Here is a 19,998-nt window from a genome sequence, read left to right as displayed (position 1 = left end):
AGCAGGGACAGCTTCCCAGACTATTTTCTCAGAGAAAGCACAAACGAAAACAGCAGAAATTTGCACCCCACGCCGCCTCAGGGAGGAAGTGTCTGCCTTGAGCAACGTGCCGCTCATGGCTGGGAAGCTGAGCGGCGGCAAGCTGAAACAGTACATTTTTTATCGGGACAAAAAAGGCAGGGAGATAATAACAACGAACCCAACATGGGCAACGGGATGCTCAGAGCCCAATGACCACAACTACCGGCTTGCTGGGGGAATGGTGCTCCTGGCGGCTTGACACTGCAAACACCACAGAGCCAGCTCCAGGCTTCCCCACCTGCAGCCCAGCACCCACAGACCCGTGCCTGCCACCCCATGCCACCCCTGCCTGGGCTTTCCCTGCCCCAGCCGCCAATCCCCCGGGACCCGGCCTCCACAACGCCATCCCCTGCCCTGGGGGTCCTGCTGGGAACCCCCAGCCCCCTCCCCACTTGCACCTCTGCAAGCAGCCCCCGCCACACAGAGCAGTCCCCCCAGCCCGGGGAGCAAAGACAGCAGCGAGCTGCCCCCCCCCACCCGGCAGGGCTGGCCCCGCACTCCAAGGGGTCGTCAGCATCCAGCGGCCGGTGGACACGGGGCCACCCCCCCCCTCCACACCCACCCCGCTACGGAACCTGCACCCACACACAGACGGCGACAGCCACTTCCCCCGATGGCAACCACCAAAGGGGGCACAGGCCGTAAAGCAAACTTTATTAAACTGCTGTGCAGGACTCCCGGGAGGGGGGCTGCGGTGGGGCTCCCTGCCCGGTCGTTCTCCCCTTCCCCTGGCGGGCAAGGCAAAGAGCGGCGTCCGTCTGTCCGTCCGTCCGTCCCTGCATGGGGAGCGGATGCTGGAAGTGGGCTTCTCACTGTCGCTGCTTTGGGCAGTTGCGGAGTAATTGCCTTAAGTAACAAGGCAAATTAAACTCATATTCAACTTTTAAAGAAAGCGTACAGCATCGAAGAAGCTTTCAGGGTGGAAGGCAGCTGCGCTACCTAAGCGTTCCCTAGGCCTCCAACTTTACGTGCTATCGCACTAGGGGAACTTGGTGTGCTGACTCTAAGGAAGGGGACGGAGCGTAAAGTGGAGTGGAAACACCACGGATAGGCTCTGCGACCAGATGGGGACCAGATGCTCTTGTGCACACTGAGACCGATAAGCTGCACGTTTGCTACCCTGAGCCAACGACCTGTCATGTTTTTAACAAAACACTGCACTCTAGGGAACTTTTGCTCATTCTAGTATCATCATAATACCAAAACACACCTCCATCCCAAAAGCTCCGTGTCTCCAAGGTGCGACCACCCCTCGCTGAGGGCATGCTCTGAGTTTCTCAGACCCCTCTACCTTTAAACGAAAGCAAGAAAACTTTACACCAAACATAACCAAGGTATGCCTGACTAGAGTCACTCAAGCCCCACCTAAAGGAGAGAAAATAGATGTAAACTGTCTTAAGTGAAAGGGGGTGTTAGGGAAGATACCATCACCAAGGATACCTTTCTGACTTCCAGGATCAGTCGACGGGCTGAGCCTCTCTTCCCCCCGCACTGGGACGCTGTGGGGTAATATTTGAACGCTTGGTTGTACCAGGTGTCTCCTTGGAAACTTAGAAATCTCTAGAGCCTTTGTGCCTTTTAATGCATTAACAGCCAGGACGAGTACCTGTGTATTTCATGCGTGCTCGCTTGCTTTCGCGGACAGTGAATTTATCGCCGGCAATTCCAAAGAACCTGTGTCCTTGTTGCTGTAATAAATTGCTGTTCATTGCATTGTTCCTAGCCGTGACAGTTCTCATTGAACGCGACTAGAGCGAGGGTGTGCTACGTTATTGGTGAATCCGTGACCGTGATAGTTCAGTAACCTGAATCCGACCAGACCCGTAACAGTTAGTCAGCTACGCCCCTTAGCGTGACAGTATTTCATAGGGAAAAACATTAAGCCTAAGATTTCCCGTGCCTAAGGCCCTGGGGGTCAGGCAGAGAAGGAACCCGAGACTCTTAGCCATGCGACTCCTGAGAATTGCAGCTTACAGTTAGTCACTCACCGTCTTCCGGTCTCACAGGATGAGGCAGAGGTATAATCAATTCCTTCTCCATCTCTCTGGAGAGAGCTTTTCTCCTATCTATGACAAAGGAAAAAAAAAAAAAAAAAAGTTGTGATCATGGGAGTCAGTACACAAAGCCACACGCTGTGAATTCACTACTACAGTTAAGATCATTTTTAGTCAAAAAACACCTCGGCAGCAATGTTACCACTGCAAACATAGCGTGGCAAGAAAAATTCCACTCAAGGTAAAGTAAAGGGCAAGCTAAAAGGACGAATGACGTGACCAAAGGCAACTGCAACAACCATCTACCAGATGGTTCCACAGCCCTCGTCCACAGCCCTCAGATTTCACGGTCGTCTTTCCTGACGAATGAATCCTGGAAGAACAGAAAAGATACACGAGGTGTCCTTTGTGGAGCCTTTGGGGAGACTACTGAAAGGAAAACCAAACCAAAAAACTAGGAACAGCAAGTGGCGTGTACGTTGGTTCTGTTAACAGAGTAACGCTAACGTACTAGAAATTTCCACGTTCTTTGCCCTCTACCTTGAAAAAGTCACCCAATTCTGTCAGTGTTCACCGTCGCCTTTTTTTTTTTTTTTTTTTTAAATTTTCACGTGGACATCCGAGGAAAACATTTCGAGTCCCTGTCATCAAGGGAGAGGAGAAAAAAAAAAGAGAGGGATGAGGGGGGAAGAAGCGCAGCCATTCCTTGCCTCGGTAACGCGAGCAAAAAGCTCAGGCGCTCGGCAACAATGTGCTTTGAAAGACAAAACACAGAAGAAACTGCATGTTATTTTATCTCAGCTGTAGAGTCACGTGTATTTGTACCTGCTCATTTATTCATCTGCCAGTTTATTTTGCTACAGATGCTACAGAACATAGAGACTGCGAGGTTACTACAACCTTTTGTAACCGATTCAATCTTCGGTAGGTATAGCTATCTAAAAGAGCCAACAAAATCCCCTTTGTCGACAGCCATCTGAACTTTTATTGTCTAACAACAGTCCTACAAACATCCCCCGGGATGCTCAACTTCAGAAACTTTCCGTTCAACCTGAGGCAGAACAAGCCCTTACCCTAGACACCTTCACCTGGCTCTCCACTGCTAGCAGAGTAGCACTCCGATACTGCCCAGCACATGCTGCAGCCTACTCGCTTACACATATTTACTGCGGCCTGGTTCGATACGCTCACAGAGAGACCCATGAAATATCCACCCTTTCTTTCAGAAAAGTAAATACATACATACATACGAGACGGTAAGGAAGAAAAGCTGAACGCACGGGATGCCGTCCTTTACCGAGGGGCAGATCCAACATCAGCACAAGGAGCTTTGGGGCACGTGAGCGATCATCTACACCAGCCATCAGGACAAGCCAAACGCATGCACATGAGCCTCGATTTAAAACAAACAAACAAACAAACAAAAAAACCAACACGTTAAGTTCCTTTATAGCTTATGGAAGTACCAACCTACAGCTTAGATGCAGTTGGATTGCATCAGCTTAGGGACTGCCTCCTTCAAAATGCGCGGAGGGGTGGCAAAACCAGTCTCGAAAACCTGTTGCCTAACAGGAGACTGTTGCCTGCTCCTCCATAGGTTACGTTCTTCCAAGCACCGTCCTGTTCCTGGATTTTACCAGCCACAACGGGATGGTCCCACTGGCATGAGTTGGGGACGCTTCGCACAGGGTTTGACGCTGAAGTAAGTCTTCTGCGGGTATAAGTAACGCAGCACGAGATGGAAAGTAAGCTAAGGTACCATCTGCGGCACAACGCTTGTGCGATATCGGACCTGAGGGGACCAGTCAAAGCCTGCAATAGTCGCTGAACGGGTGGGTAAGTAGGGAGCCCTACGGGAAACAGAGCTCGTGTTCTGCGAAGCTCTTTCCCCATCAAGAAGAGGACCTTTTCTATTCAGCGTCTTTACCGAACTTTAGGCTACTTCCTACTCACTTTGGCAAGTTAGCCTCCGTAGAAGCCAAGAGATTTTAAATTGCCAAGCACCATTTATAGTTCCTGTCCTCCGACGACAGGCAATTTCAATCAGGGCGCTAGTTAATAGGAAAGTCTGGCTCTGTTTCACACAAATCAAGTACCTAAACCACAGACAGGAGTCTGCAGAAAGAATGCTTTAAAAGGCGAATTTAAAGAGAGGGATGATACTCACTTTTCCAACATTTCTGCAATGACTGTGGCAAAAAAGGCTGAACCAGGGACGTCTCTATCATCCCCTCTAGGATTTAGCAACTCCATACAGTCATGGGTCAAATACCACAGCTTCACCGCAAGACAGACAGGGACCTCAAAGGTCACGCTTCCGTCTGCGTACCGAGTTCCGCTGGAAAGACCCCCACCCGCTCAATTCCCAAGCAACTTTGCCACAGCCAGAGCTTACCTGGAGTTTTGCTTTCTCTCGCTGCTCAGTACGGGCCCAAGGCCTCTTTTGTTGCACACAGTTAAAGCAAAACTCTCGGGACATAACCAATAGACAGACAGACAGGCAGAAATTGCCTCTCACGTCTGTCTTGACCGACCACAACCAGCGTTCTGGAAAGCCCTGCAAGCACCGGTTTATTTCTAGGACAACTCTGAAAGCTGAGGCGGGACAAAGGTTAGCCTCTCGTACCATAGACTGAGCAACAAAGAGACAGAACTCGACAGGCCAATTCGTTCTAGGTCTAAGAAGCTACTACAGCTTGGCAGGCACTAAGTGGCTTTCCTTTGTGCTTCCCTGCACCGAGCAGTTCGCGCTTCTGCAAATTCGATTAAGCCTTTGAGCCTGGGCTGCAGGAAGTTTACGAGCACGCCTCGGTTTCACCCAAAGATTCCTGCGACTTACCTGGACAGTCGGCCTGCTCTTTCTCCTGGGAAACCTGCGACTGCAGCACGCCAGCTGCAGCTTTCCTCCCTTCAGCTGCTGCGCCACCTTCGCTCGGCGACAAACCCCGCGGGGGTCCCAGCGGCGGGGAGCTGCTTCTGCCCTGGTGAGCCGCAGGGAAAGGAGAGAGCCGGCCGTCAGCACGCGGGGGGAGGAAAACCTCCGAGGCGCAGCCCGACGATCGAGCGCAGCGAGGACCCGCGCCCGGCCGCCGCAGCCCCCACCCCTCCCGGCCCGACGCTCCGGGGAAGCGCCCCCGAAGGCTCTCGCTCGCCTCACCGCCGGCAGCCGCGCTCGCAGCCAGCGGCAACCTGCGCCTCCCGGCGCGCACGGCCCGGCCCCGGCCCCGGCTCGGGAAAAGACCGGCCGCGCACCACAGAACTACAGCTCCCAGCATGCCGCGGGACGGAGCAGTCCATCCGACCCAGAGGGGAGTCGGCCAAGCGCACACAACCGCCCCCCCCCCCCCCCCCGCCGCCCTCTCCGCGCCCGCCCTCCCCCCCCCGCGCCGCTCCGCCCCCCTCTCCCCCAGCCCTCCGAAGCCCCGCGCAGTGCAGACCCCGCCGCACGCCCGGTCCGCTCCGCTCCGCTCCGGTCCGGCGCGGCGCCGCCCCCGCCCCGCACAAGGGCCGTTTCCGCAGAAGCCGCGGACCGCGTGGCGCCCCAACCTCCGGCCGCCTCGCCCCCTCCCGGCCCGGCCCGGCCCGAGGCGGCACCGACCACCAACCTCGTTGCGGCACCGCGCCTCGGCGGCGCGGCCCGAGCCGAGCCCGGCCCGAGCCGACAGCTTCCGCCCATAGTGCCGGCAAGCCCTGCACGGCACCTCCGCCCTGGGATCCTCCGAGCCAATCACGGAGCGTTTCCGCCCTGAGTTAAGGCTAGCCGTGACGCCACTTCCGCCCTGGGTTCCCAGCCAATCATGGAATGCTCCTGCCCTCAATGACGGCTCGCTCGGACACCACATCCGCCCTCACGGTCCAGCCAATCACGGAGCCGTTTTGGCCCTCGGTGAGGGCACGCCCTGACGTCACTTCCGCCCTCGGTTCCCTCCCACGTAACGGCTCTCAAAGCAGTTTGTTCCCTTTAAACAATAACAGAGCGCGGCTGTACTTCAGAACGATTGGATTTCTTGAACTCTATAGGAAGCAGTCCGTGAAATATGATCTCGGAACCTCGCCTTTTAAGCAGTAGAGGCAAACATGCTATTTGTATATGCTCCTTAGAAGCTAAACTGTCAGTCTGCAATTGTTTTACCTTTACTGCAACTCAGGACCGCACTCGGAGCGCTGACTCAATGCCGTGTGTGCTGTCTCCAGCTAGCTGTCAGGCACACACTGCTCCACGGAGAAGTCAAATTTCCTCTGTAATTGCTTACCCAAACCAGTATGAGACGCAATAGGAAACTACGGAGGAAGCAACCTCTCCTCTGCACTCAGAGTCCGTCCTGCCGTCAGCTACAGCATGGGACAGAAACCGTATTATACAGATGCGGAGGTATCAAAGATGATCCTCTGAAGTCGCATCAGAGAACTTGAGGCTGGGGGCTGGCAGGAAGAAAAGTAACTAACAAGACAAGCCATCCTAAGTCTGTAAAAAAAAAAAAACAGAAAAAAATGAAAAAATAGAAAAAGGTTGGGGGGTGGGGGTGGGAAGCCAGTAAGAATCAGCCTGATAAAAGGTTTACAAATGAGATGAAGAAGAAGAGGAGAAGGGGAGAGATTGTCTATGCAAGGCAAGAGACCCAGGAGGCAAAGGCTGAAGTGTAGGAAGGCAGACTAGAATGTGACGAGGAAACATACTGGCTTTCTATGAAGAACAGAGCTAGCAGCAAGGAAGTAATAATGGCAGACGAGGGAGACTAGTGCCCTTTCCTTTCACGTGAACATACTCCCTTCACTAGAGCATACTCCCCTTCAGTATGAAACGAGGACCAACGCTCACAAAATTCAGTTATAAAATAGGAAGCTGCCCTTTGGCAGTCTCTTTCTAAGTGCCCATACCCATCACTTGCTCCTCAAACACTTGCTCATATGTTAGAGAAATGCTCAATCAGTCTTGCTAAAAATACTAGCAGTGAGAGCCTAGACTCATCGCTCCACAAGCGAGTGAAAGCAATCATTCTGCCTCAGTGCAAACATGCAGTATCAGTATGGGACAGACTACTCACAGCCTAGAGCTTCTACTTTCTGTGCTAATTTTTTTTAGCATATATTCCTAACAGTTGCGATTTGTTATTAACAATCTATATTAAACATTTGATGTTTAATGGTAGCCTGCAACTCAGCTGCGTTTGGCATGGACAGGAAAGTGCTCAGTGGTAGGAACCTCATAAATTGCAAGTTAAGCAGGAAACCTACGTTATAAGACATGTGCAGAAACCGCAGCACCTGAATGTAAGCTAACTCCTTCTCTACGCTGGGTATCAAAAACCAACCCTGAATAACTCTCGACATTGCAGAAGCAAGTCCCAAGAATGTGCCTGTAGAAAAAAAAAATTGGGATGGCAACAGAATTCATTTCAGAAGAGTCTTTTGAGGCAAGACTTCTTGCAGCCTTCCAATAACTCACCAACAGAAATACGCTTTTGTTATCAAAGATCTCTCTGCATTACAGTTTGTGACGTGCCAGTTTCACACATTTTCTAACCCAAGACCAGCTTCTCGATGCACCACTCGAACACAAAAGAACGGATTTAGTCTATGCTGCCTGAACTGTACTTTCCTCGGTCAGAAGGTAATATGGTTCGTTCTGGAAAGCATCATTTTTAAGTAACAACCTTCCCCACAGGGGCCAAACATTACGTTAACCAGCCCAGGAGATACTCATGCTATTTCATACATGACGATAACAGGGCAGATACTTGCTATATTCAATTTCTAAAGCGAGCCTCCTTTGGCAAAAGAAAACGCTATTTATTTATTTATTTAGATTTTTATTTTTTTTAAACAATGCTGTGGGTTGCTGTTTTCAAAGGCCTCTCTGTCTTCTCTGATGAAGACATCTCTCATGTAATTATGGAAGCTGCAGCTGTTTCCACTGACAAGCTCTCAAAGTCCTGGGCTCACCAACCTGTGACAGCCATAATATCCAATTGCAGGTGACGGAATATTCTAGTTCTGCTCATTTCCTTTGAGGCCCAGAAAAGCTCATGACAACAGGAGTACCATGAAAGGACCCATAATATTACCTTTATTTTCAGCTTCTTCTAAGTCCTTCTCGTTTGCCAAGAGAATTTCTTCTCTCTGATCAGGTAATAAGTCAGCAAGACAATAATCAATCTCTGCTCTCTGAAAGAGAAAAGTTTCTGAACTGCATCCTTATATGAAGTCCATGGTGTTTGACATCTGGCTCACTTCAGCTCATTTCTGCTGACACATCTTCTCACTGTCTTGACTCCCTGAATGCTTGGAGCCAGCTGATTTTTTCCAGGACCCATTTGTGTTATAAACCTGTATTTTAAGACTTGCCACATGTTCCCAACCTTAAAGAGTGAGCACATACTGTTCTCTCACCTGCTCAGGCTGCAGAGCTGCCAGGGTTCTGCCACCAGCTCGAGACCTTTCACCCTGCTGCTCTGCTGGAGGGCCTGCCAAAACAAACAAACAAAACACAACCACAAGACATGCAGACAAAGGTTACAGCCCATGTGGGAGGAAACGAACGCTAACCTTTCATCTTCCAACTCCTTACTCAAAGCAGGAAAACAGGTACGGTCCTAATAGACATATCAAAGAAATTCACTGTATGCCAGAACAGGAAAATCTGTATCAGATACCAAAATGCTGCCACGGTCCCCGAGCATAGCCCTTTTCAAGGCATCACGGAGATTCAGCAAGATCATCCAGGTCATAGGGGACAAACAAGTTTGTATCAAAGCTGCATACAGCTCGTATCAAAAAGACTTGACAAAGAGCAAAAGAATACAAGGACGGCTAAATCTCAGGGCGTAGGAGAAAACTGAAAACAGGGAGGCATCCTTTGAAAAAGTTTAATTAGACAACTAACGAAAAGAGAAAAGATTGCAAAACAACATGGGAATGTACAAACAGTACTGGAAGCCAAAAGCGGCCTGAGTAACAGCTTGCAGAATAGCTGCTCTCTCCACGCCTCTCCCTGTGCACACTGAAGGGTTCCTACAGAAGAAAGGTTTTCTTCTTAGCATGGATATCAAAGAACCTGTCTCAAACTGAAATGATACAGAACAAGTTTTGAAACAGAAGCAGAAGTAACAAGTCAAAAGGCTCACGCAGCATTTCACTAAGGAGTTCTCAAGTAGCTCACGGATAAGCTACGTTTTCATTTTTAACTCTCTTGAAATTGTCTGTAGGACAGATGACTTGAAATGTGACTAATAGGCCTGGACTTCTATTTCAGAAGCGTCCTACAGAAATTGCCAGAGCAGGAATTCCCACGTTAAGGAAAATAACAGGAGTTAAGAAAAGAACTAGCGGACACTTGATTAAGAAGACTTAATTAAGGAGTGTTAAAACAGCTTTTTAAAGCGAGGTCATACTTTATAAAGTAGAGAGTATTTTCGTGTTCTTTGAAAAAGAGTGACACACGCGAGGAGATAAGAGTTCATTTTAAAAAGTTACCTGAGTATTTAAAGTGTGTTTTGGAAGACAGAAGACAAAAGAAAGAATGGGAGTAACCATGTTCCATGGTAGAGGAAGGGTTGCAGTAAAATTTCACCTTTACTTTTGCTGTTCACCATATTTGTAATTGTCTGAGAAATGGGGTTAAGATGAAAAGCTTTATAGCTGATACAAATTTATTGCAGTAGGACAAAGTGAAAAGCACTGATATCGCACTTTTTCCCAGAAAGGAACTTTTCAGAAAAGGAGCTAAGTTTCCTGGTGGACACCAACTTGAACACGAAACAGCAATGTGCCTTTGCTGCAAAAGCAGCTGAGGGTATCCTGGGTGGCATTAGGCAAAGTATTGCCAGCAGGTCAAGAAAGGCGATCCTCCCCCTCTGCTCAGGAACAGTGAGGCCGCACCTGGAGTGCTGGGCCTGGGCCTCCCAGTACAAGAGAGACCTGGACACACTGCAAAGAGTCCAACGGAGGGCCACGAGGATGGTAAGGGACTGAAGCACCTTTCCTATGAGGACAGGCTGGGAGAGCTGGGACCGTTCGGCCTGGAGAAGAGGAGGCTTGGAGGGGATCTCATCGATGTCTGTAAATACACGAAGGGAGGGTGGAAAGAAGACAAAGCCAGACTTTTCTAACTGGTACCCAAGGAACAAAAAAGGAGGCAACAGACACAGGCCGAAACACAGGATGTTCCCCTTCTGTGGTTTCCTGAACATCAGTAAATACTTTTTCGCTGTGAGGGTGACTGAGCACTAGCGTAGGCTGCCCAGGGAGGTCGTGGAGTCACAGTCTTTGTGAGGTTTCAAAACCTGTTTGGACGTGGTCCTGGAAAACCAGATCTGGGTGGCTCTGCTTGAGCAGGGGTGTTGGACCAGGTGACCTCTGGAGGTCCTTCCAACCTCAACCAGCCTGTGATTCCTTTGCAGCCGCTATGCAACCAAATAGCAAGTACAATTCAAAGCAGATAAACGTGAAGCAATGCAGAGGCAAAAGGGGAAATCAGGCCTCGGTACTACAGTTCTCCACATAGTGCTAGCTCCAGAGTTTACGCACAATACCTAGTTAAGGCTCGTGACTGCTGTGACCCACGGATGCTAAGTGTTTACATGGGTTCAAAGGATATGGCCGATTTTTACAAGAAACACATTAAGCGTTTTTATACTCAAAGGCATTGGCTTGTCTTAAAGTGCAAGTCACAAGTATCGCTCTATACTCGTTCCGTTCTGCTAAGACCACCGATCTTTGGTCTGACTTTCTGCGGCCCTTGTTACATTGTCACAGCAACACAGAGGCAGGAAAACATTCCTACATACGGTAACAAAAGACCGAGCCATTAAAAGAACTTACGACAAAAACCCAAACTACACACTATCTTAGTTCAGCCGTACATTCTATATGCACGCTTTCACCCTGAAATCTTCAATAATAGACGATAACCTCTAAGACTAAAAGCAATACAAATTCTACCTAGTTCTTTGAATGCAAGTCTGATGCAGCAAGTCATCAGCTGGAAGGAACCCGAGCAGAGGATTCAAGATGTTCTATTCCAACATTAAAAATTACCTTTCAAAAGCCGTTTGTCAAGCAGAGCGTAGTTTCCCATCTGTTGAACAGGCAGGCCTAGCCAAATTTCGACCCTAAACTTCCAGGAAATCTCTACAGCTCCCAATGTACATGTTACTTCCGTACTCACCTGCAGGTTTTACCTCTGAAAAAAAAGTTCCAACTTTCTTCCCTTCCACAACATCTGTGATGACATGACCCGAGATCTTTGGGTGGGTTCCACTTGCAATCACTGCAGAGGTGCCTCCTTGGAGGGCCCACAGAGCTGCTTTCACCTACGATGAAGGATAGAGCCAGTTCCCAAAAATGCACTTGTTATTTGAATCCCCATTCTCAACACGAATTCTTGCTCCACTTTGATCACTTATGTTGGAAAAGACCCTTCAGACCATCAAGTCCAACCATCGACCTAATGCTACCACTAAACCATATCCCTAAGTGCTATGTCCACATGTCTCTTAAATATTTTTAAGGATGGGGACTCTACCACTTCCTCGGGCAGCCTGTTCTCACGTCTAACCACCCCTTCCATGAAGAAATGCTTCCTGATAGCCAACCTAAACCTCCCCTGGCACAACTTGAGGCCATTCCCTCACACCCTATCACTTGTCACTTGAGGAAAGAGACCGACACCTTGCTACAACCTCCTTTCAGTAGCTGTAGAGATCAGTGTGGCCTCCCCACTGCCTTCTTCTCTCCAGACTTAAATCCCAGCTCCCTTACCTGTTCCTCACGTCATTTTCTAGTTCCTTCGCCAGCTTTGCTGCTCTTCTCCGAGTGTATTCCCAGAAACTCAGTACCTTTATTGTAGTGAGATGTACTGGGTCTGGCTGGGATGGAGTTAGCTTTCCCTGCAGCAGCCCATACAGTGCTGTGCTCTGCACCTGTAGCTAGAACAGCACCGGTATCGCACCAGCGTCGTGTCTGCTGCTGAGCAATGCTGGCACAGCATCAGGACTCCCTCTAACACCTCCCAGAGCTAGCAAGCTGGGGGCGGGCAAAAGGCGAGGAAGGAACATCACCAGGGCAGCTGACCTAAACCAACCAAAGGGATATTCCATACCCTATGATGTCACACTCAGCAATAAAAGGTGGAAAAAAGAAAAAGAAGGGAGGGGTGGGCGCTCATTGTGAAAACGTCTGTGTGTTGAGGCCCTGCTTCAACGATGTGGTCAAGCATCGCTCATTTGTGGGAAGTAGAGAGTAATTTCTTTCCTCTGCACTTTCACACAGCCTTTGCCTGTCGTTTTTATTTTTTTCCCTTTAGTCAGACTAGTTAATTAATAATATTTTTTCCTTAATAATTATTTTTTCCTTTAGTTAAATTATCCTTATCTCAACCCGTGAGTTGTTTCTTTCCTTCTCTTCTTCCCCCTCCTCTTCCGAGGAGGGGGAGCGAGAGAGCGGTTGTGGTGGAGTTCAGCTGTCTAGCAAGGTAAAACCATCACACGAGGGGACCAACACCAAGCACAGTGCTCAAGGTGTGGTCTCACCAGTGCCAAGCACAGACGGACCATCACTTCCGTTGTACTGCTGGCCACGCTATTTCTGATATAAGCCAGGATGTTATTGGCCATCTTGGCCTCCTGGGCATACCGCCAGCTCCTGTTCAACGAGCTGTTGACCAGCACAACACCCCCAAGTCCTTTTCTGCCAGGCAACTTTCTAGAACGCTGCTTGTGACCAGCTGACAACTGGATTGAACTCCAAAGACCTTCTGAGCCCAGACATACAACCACCAGTGCTGGTGAAGAGAGTTGTTCCTCCCTAGGGGTAGGGCTTGGCATTTCCCTCTACTGACCTTCAAAAGGTTCCTGCCTGCCCCTATCTGCAGCCTGTCAAGGTTCCTCTGAATGGCAACACAATTATCTGCTCTATCGGCCACTCCTCTCAATCTTGTATTATCAAGTCCCCTTTCCACATCTCCCTTTCCCTCTCAGTAAGAGAATAAGTGTTCTATATTTCTACCTTGGCTTCCATGCCTCCCATTCCCACCTGGGATTTGGTTCCAAATGTCACAGATTGTTGGTCTCCTGGGTAGGATATGTCAGTGAGCTTTGCATCATCGGATCCTGGAGGGCTGTCAAAGAGTCCTGAAATGAATAATAAAAAACTGTTAATGTTACATATCTTCTGTTCCAAAGCTCACCAGGGAAAAATAACTAAAGCCTTTGGGGCTAAAAACCTGTATTCCACTTTACAGGATTCAAAACTTCCACTGAACCCTCCTTTTGTGGAACTGAAAGGATGAAACACTAACATGCAGGCTCAAGATGTGTAACTTCACCGGAATTGTAGCTAGTGTGAGGCAACAGAATATCCACATGCTGAATAGTATCAGGTACACTGGGAAGTACCCACATTTCAGTGAGGTTAGAGAGAAAACCGGAAAGAAGTTTCCAGCTTTTATATGGTTCAGAATCAGGGCTGACACACAAGAGTGCACAACTGAACAAAGGACAGTCCTCCTCACCTAAAATCTTAGATGATATTCCCGAATGCTGTGTTGTACACTGATAAACCAGGCAACTTAGAAATATGTATAAAGGCTAACTATTGAGTTCTGCAAAGAAAGGACACAAGACTATAGACACACACCTATTCATTTTAAATAAATGTTGTACTTTTATTTAACTATGTTCTGAGTTGAGCGATACTTCTGTTTACCTAACATGTAAACCCTAAACTCTACCGCCAAACTTCCCAGAAGTTCTATGCGAACAAACACGTCACAGATTAAAGTGCACAAGTGAAGAGTACCCGAACTCTTCCTTTACAGCTTGGGAAGGAAAGGACACTTCTTTCCATAAAGAAGATACCACAGCAAATGAATAAGCTGTGAGGAAATGGGAGCGGTGTTTTCTTTGTTTTTTATAAGTTGTTTGGACTATCATTTTTGTTATTTTTTTTTCCTGAGGCAGTCATTTCAACTAGAATCAACCATGAAATCCATCTGAAACAGCTAGAAGAAACTGTGGTTATGAAAAGCCAACCTCCTTCCTTCTCAGGGCCTACAATATGGACCAAAGTCCAGAAGCCACCGAAGGAAACACGTCTGGAGATGATAAAAAGAGTACGTGATTTTGTTGATGTCCTGGTGTGAAACTGTACCTACCACCTTCCTCTTTCTACAAAAGTACCTTCAACATCAACAGGTGACAGACTTCACGGCAGCACAGCTCACAAGACTAGACCGCTATCAGCCACACGTCTGGGAGACAGAAAAGCTAGCAAGCTCCAGGTATCTGGAAAGCAATATCCAGGACATGTAAAGTACCCATAAATCACTGAAAGACAGAATCCACTGCCGGAAGAAGCAAACGATTGTAGAATAGCGTTCGGCTTACATGCAGGGAAAGACTATGTATTTAGAATCAGGAGTATTACTCATGACTATATACAATCCTGAGGAGCTAGCAGAAGTACCGTAGCATCCACACAGGGCGTGCCTTCCAATCCTTTTACCGGCTTTGTTGCCCTCCTCTGTACCTTTTCAGGGATCTTAACGTTCTTTTTATATTGTAGAGCCCAGAATCGCACACAATATTGAAGGAGAGGCTTCGCCAACGCTAAATACAGTGGGAGAATCACCTCTTTTGACCAGCTGGCTACGCTGTGTTTAATATATCCCAAAATGCTAGACGATACCCGTGCTTCTGAATCCTTTAGCTATCTTCCCAGGGCCCTGAAATTTATTTTGATTGAACACAGGCTTCTTGCTGCAAATTTGTTGGTACCCACATGAAAGAGCAGGAGTAGGGAATAATCTGAAGTTTGAACTAAGCTCGTAAGCTCGCTAGCAATGTCCCTGATCCAAGCCCCAGGCAGGTAGAAAAGCTCTCAATAAAGATGGTCTGGTCTGCAGATGGGCACCTCTGTTCCCTTCAGAAGGCAGTCACCTGTGACTATATCCTGGCACTATTTCTTCACAACGCTGGCCTTGATCCTGCACTTGCTACAAGGAGCTGGTTGATCTGACCTTGGTGGAACTCGCACAGAAACCCCTTCTTCCTTCTTTTCACATCCATTGTTTAACAATACCCAGAGCCTCATACCTGTTTTGTACCGGAAGCTGATTGTGCAAGCAGTGGCTCCTCTTACAGCTCCACGTAGTAACTTGCTTCGACTCCTTGGTGTCCCCCTCTAGCTGCTGCCTTTATCCTGATGCGGATCGGATACTGGACCCACATCAGCAGTGGTTGTTCAAAGTTGGCATGTGTGTTCCAGACAGGGAGAGCACAGATCCATTGATCTACCACCTTCTTGGGCTCCCAGAAGCTTCTCAGTCTCCCTAGCTCCTCCTGAAGCTTGGCAGAGCAGTTCATGGAGCACACCCCCCTCAGGCGTGCTGCCTATTACCCATCATTTCAGAGAGCAGTCCCAGGCACACCCTACAGCCTAAAAGCTGGGTGGTTGAATGAACTAACCGAAGCTCTGAGTAGTTGCAGTAGGCCCTCTATGCTAGATACCTGTGCCCCAACAAGCTTTCTTTCCGCTCACAGAGGAGAAGAGCTGGTGTCCTACAAAACGTCTCACGCCTACCACTTTGGAGTGTTCTCAGTCAGCTTGTCTGTACTTCAACTTCCCTTTGAAGGAATTGGAAAAGTACATAAAAACCTCCTTCCAGTGGCTCAGCACTGACCCGCAAGCCAGCACCAGCAGCAGGGCTCTGTCACACTTCAGCCCGGAGAAGAGAAGGCTCTGGGGAGACCTCATTACTACCTTTAAACACGTATAGTGGACTCACAGAAAAGACAGGCAAGGACTTTTTACCAGAGCCTGCAGCGACAGGGCAAGGCAACAGCTGTAAACCAAAAGAGGACATATTTAGATTGAACAAAAGTTAGAAATTCTTCACGATGAGGGTAGTAAGACACTGGAACAGGCTGCCCAGAGAAACTGCGGAGGCCCCGTTACCGGAGGTGCTCAAAGCTGCGCTGGGTGGGGCTGTGAGCAACCTGACCTAGTGCAAGACGCCACTGATCGAGGCAGGGGGGATGGACTAGATGATCTCTAAGTGTCCCTTCCAACCCAAACCACTCTACGATTCCACGAAAGGAATTGCCTCCCAAGTCGTTCTTGACTGACCACAACTAGCGTCCTGGAAAGCCCTGCAAGCACTTGTTCATTATTTCTAGGCTAATTCTTAAAGCTGAAGCAGGACAGAGTTTTGTCCACAAAGGCCTTCAGGAAGACTTCTGAAAGGAAAACCAGGCCAAACCAAAAAACTAGGAACAGCAAGCGGCGTGTACGTCGGTTTTGTTAACAGAGTAACACTAACGTACTAGGAATTTCCACGTTCTTTGCCCTCTACCTTGAAAGTGTCACCCAATTCTGTCAGTGTTCACCATCAGCTTCTTTTTTTTTTTTTTTTTTAAATTTTCACATGGACATCTGAGAAAAACATTTCGAGTCCCCGTCATCGAGGGAGAAGAGGCGAGGAAAAAAAAAGAAAAAAAGAGGGGGGTGGGGAAGAAGCACAGCCATTCCTTTCCTCAGTAATGTGAGCAAAAAGCTCAGGCGCTCGGCAACAACAGAATCATAGAATATTCTGAGTTGGAAGGGACCACCGAGGATCATCGTTAAGGATCACCGAGTCAAACAACGCGCTTTGGAAGACAAAACACAGAAGAACCTGCACGTTATTTAATCTCAGCGATGGAGTCACGTGTATTTGTACCTGCTCATTTCTTCACCTGCCAGTTTATTGTGCTACAGACGTTACAGAACACACAAACTGCAAGGTTACTACTACCTTTTGTAACCGATGCGACCTTTGGTAGGACTAGCCGTCTAAGAGAGCCACCAAAATCCCCTTCACGCCTGGATTTCACCCGCAGGTCGCTGCGACTTACCCGGACAGCTGGGACAGACGGGCTGCTCTTTCTCCTGGGACACCTGCGACTGCAGCACGCCAGCTGCAGCTTTCCTCCCTTCAGCTGCTGCGCCACCTTCGCTCGGCGACAAACCCCGCGGGGGTCCCAGCGGCGGGGAGCTGCTTCTGCCCTGGTGAGCCGCAGGGAAAGGAGAGAGCCGGCCGTCAGCACGCGGGGGGAGGAAAACCTCCGAGGCGCAGCCCGACGATCGAGCGCAGCGAGGACCCGCGCCCGGCCGCCGCAGCCCCCACCCCTCCCGGCCCGACGCTCCGGGGAAGCGCCCCCGAAGGCTCTCGCTCGCCTCACCGCCGGCAGCCGCGCTCGCAGCCAGCGGCAACCTGCGCCTCCCGGCGCGCACGGCCCGGCCCCGGCCCCGGGAAAGACCAGCCGCGCACCACAGAACTACAGCTCCCAGCATGCCGCGGGACGGAGCAGTCCATCCGACCCAGAGGGGAGTCGGCCAAGCGCACGCAACCGCCCCCCCCCCCCCGCCGACCTCTCTGCGCCCGCCCTCCCCCCCCCGCGCCGCTCCGCCCCCCTCTCCCCCAGCCCTCCGAAGCCCCGCGCAGTGCAGACCCCGCCGCACGCCCGGTCCGCTCCGCTCCGGTCCGGCGCGGCGCCGCCCCCGCCCCGCACAAGGGCCGTTTCCGCAGAAGCCGCCGACCGCGTGGCACTCCAACCGCCCGCCGCCTCGCCCCCTCCCGGCCCGGCCCGGGGCGGCACCGACCACCAACCTCGTTGCGGCACCGCGCCTCGGCGGCCCGGCCCGAGCCGAGCCCGGCCCGGCCCGACAGCTGCCGCCCATAGTGCCGGCAAGCCCTGCACGGCACCTCCGCCCTGGGACCCTCCGAGCCAATCATGGAGCGTTTCCGCCCTGAGTTAAGGCTAGCCGTGACGCCACTTCCGCCCTGGGTTCCCAGCCAATCACGGAGTGTTTCCGTCCTCAGTGAAGGCATGTCCTGACGGCAGTTCCGCTCTCAATTCCCAGCCAATCACGGAGTGCTTCCAGCCTCAGTGCCGGCACGCTCTGTAGGCCACTTTCCGTCCTCGGTTCCTAGGCCGGTACAGAGCCGGCCCGGCGCGGCTCCCGCTCCGGAGAAGGGCGCCGCCAGTTTGCCGCGGGCAGGGGTCCTGCGGCGCCGCCCGGCTCCCCCTCCTTAGGCGAGCCGGCCGGCTCCGCGCATGCGCGGAAGCAGAGCGGTAGGCACGGCTTCCCGGAGCAGATACAGGCACAGAATCGTCTAAGAGACCTCCAAGATCACCCAGTCCAACCTCTGACCTAACACTAACAAGTCCTCCACTAAACCATATCACTAAGCTCAACATCTAAACGTCTCTTAAAGACCTCCAGCGATGGTGACTCAACCACTTCCCTAGGCAGCCTATTCCAATGCCTAACAACCCTTTCGGTAAAGAAGTTCTTCCTAACATCCAACCTAAACCTCCCCTGGCGCAACTTTAGCCCATTCCCCCTCGTCCTGTCACCAGGCACGTGGGAGAACAGACCAACCCCCACCTCGTTACAGCCTCCTTTAAGGCACCCATAGAGAGCGATAAGGTCGCCCCTGAGCCTCCTCCAGGCTGAACAAGCCCAGCTCCCTCAGCCGCTCCTCATAAGACTTGTTCTCCAGACCCCTCACCAGCCTCGTCGCCCTTCTCTGGACTCTCTCGAGCACCTCCATGTCCTTCTTGCACTAAGCTGCGCTGATGTGTGAGCTAAAAAAAACAACAACAACAACAAATAAAAAACAAACCGCTGCTCACAGCTTTATGTGTTTACACAACTTAGGGCAGAGGTTGCCCTGTGGTGCCTTTTTTCTTTAACCTTTTTTTTAAAAAAGAAGGTCTGGGTATGCTTGGCCCTCTCCTAACAAAGCTTGCAGCAGGTGGCATCTTCCAGGGAAATGTAGCCCTAGCCTAAAGGTAACAGGACTTTGTCTTTACTTGTTTGGAAGTAAGCTAAATATGTTTCTAAGTGCTTCCTGCAAAATACAAGCTACCAGAAAACGTAACCACAGAACAAGAAATTTTATCTGCAGAATAAAATTCTGCACTGCTGAGGCACATGCCCGTTCTTTAATCCCAGTCCTTTCGGGAATACCAAAATCCGTTGGAGGCAAATTGATGGTAAAGTTCAGAAGGGAGTGTATGTTACATTTAGGAAACACCTTGCACTTGGCATCCAAGGTCCTAGCTGGCTGTGTGCTCTGTTTTGCTGGTGACTGCCACCCAAGCTGACTCTAGGAAAGTCACGGTCCTTTCCGAAGGCATTTAAGAACTTGGTGCGGCTTTTTCCTCAAAGCACAAACACCTCCATGACTTTAAAGCGTACTCCTATGCATGGTTTCATTAAAACATTTTCAAAATTAAGAAGTAACAGAAAGTATGGGTGCTTATCAAATGGTTGTGGGTTAGACGCCCCAGACGGCCCTGAGCCTCCAGCAGACCCTTGCTTGTGGGTCCCTTCCAACTCGGGATATTCTATGATTCTGTGATTCTGTCCCTTTTAGGTGGAGCTTGAGTGACTCTAGTCAGGCATATCTTCGTTATGATTGGTAAAAAACACTGGTATGGTACCAATGTTTTTCTAGCTACCAAGTGCAGAGCACAGCACTGTATGGGTTGCTGCAGGGAAAGTTAACTCCATCCCAGGCAGACCCAGTACACTATCCCAACATTTTTTTAAACATGTCAAAATAGCTGAAACCCTGCTGTCTTTCGGTACTAGGAGAATTCAAAGTGGTAGGTTACACACTAAAGTCTGCAAGATCTGCTATTTTGTAACCCACTTCATTTGGAGAGGGCCAACTCCTTCCTCTGATGGTTTTTTATTTCCAAAACCTACACCAGTAGGATAATATTGCCTTTTTCACTGGTATTTCTAATAAGGTTTAAACTGGTTTGATTGGGTTCAGCAATGCCCCAGGAGAAATTAAAAATTTCCTTATCATATAATTTCAGAATCATTGTTTGTAGCTTTTTTTTTTTCTTTTTCTTAAAAATATTCTTTT

General features: G+C 49.9%; 1 protein-coding gene across 32 annotated transcripts; it reads right to left on the bottom strand.

The window, feature by feature from the left end:
• Positions 1 to 15: 15 nt before the first annotated feature.
• LOC310900336 (delta-1-pyrroline-5-carboxylate synthase-like) lies at positions 16 to 18,734 on the bottom strand. 32 transcript variants are annotated; one of them, XR_014585030.1, is made up of 12 exons: positions 17,722 to 18,728; positions 16,967 to 17,117; positions 13,080 to 13,204; positions 11,242 to 11,386; positions 8,466 to 8,539; positions 8,141 to 8,240; positions 6,329 to 6,407; positions 4,915 to 5,056; positions 2,070 to 2,147; positions 1,522 to 1,580; positions 1,292 to 1,372; positions 715 to 927 (listed from the first exon to the last, which is right to left on the bottom strand). XR_014585030.1 is itself a non-coding variant. In XM_083838151.1 (10 exons), the coding sequence occupies exons 1-9, from the start codon at positions 17,941 to 17,943 to the stop codon at positions 2,106 to 2,108; spliced, it is 1,080 nt and encodes a 359-aa protein (XP_083694277.1). In that variant the 5' UTR covers positions 17,944 to 18,728; the 3' UTR covers positions 715 to 927; positions 2,070 to 2,105. The 32 variants fall into 32 exon arrangements, 11 of the variants coding, with proteins under 11 accessions (XP_083694276.1, XP_083694279.1, XP_083694286.1 ...); XR_014585039.1 differs by adding an exon at positions 1,688 to 1,769 and having other exon boundaries at positions 1,292 to 1,580; positions 17,722 to 18,724; XR_014585028.1 differs by lacking the exon at positions 1,522 to 1,580 and having other exon boundaries at positions 2,056 to 2,147.
• Between the last annotated feature and the right edge of the window lie 1,264 nt (positions 18,735 to 19,998).

This window comes from Anser anser (genome assembly GCF_964211835.1).
Source record: "Anser anser genome assembly, chromosome: 5".
Lineage (NCBI taxonomy): Eukaryota > Metazoa > Chordata > Aves > Anseriformes > Anatidae > Anser > Anser anser.
This window is presented reverse-complemented; position numbering and strand designations above follow the sequence as displayed.

Bases quoted from the DNA above. Each gene is read 5' to 3' on its own strand.
- LOC310900336 (XM_083838150.1), bottom strand. From the start codon at position 5,917: ATGTGGTGTCCGAGCGAGCCGTCATTGAGGGCAGGAGCATTCCATGAT. The intron at 5,057-5,680 runs GTTGGTGGTCGG...GCGGCTCACCAG, and splicing joins AGGCGCGGTGCCGCAACGAG to GGCAGAAGCAGCTCCCCGCC. The intron at 928-2,069 runs GTGAGTGACTAA...TTGTTACTTAAG, and splicing joins TCCTGTGAGACCGGAAGACG to GCAATTACTCCGCAACTGCC.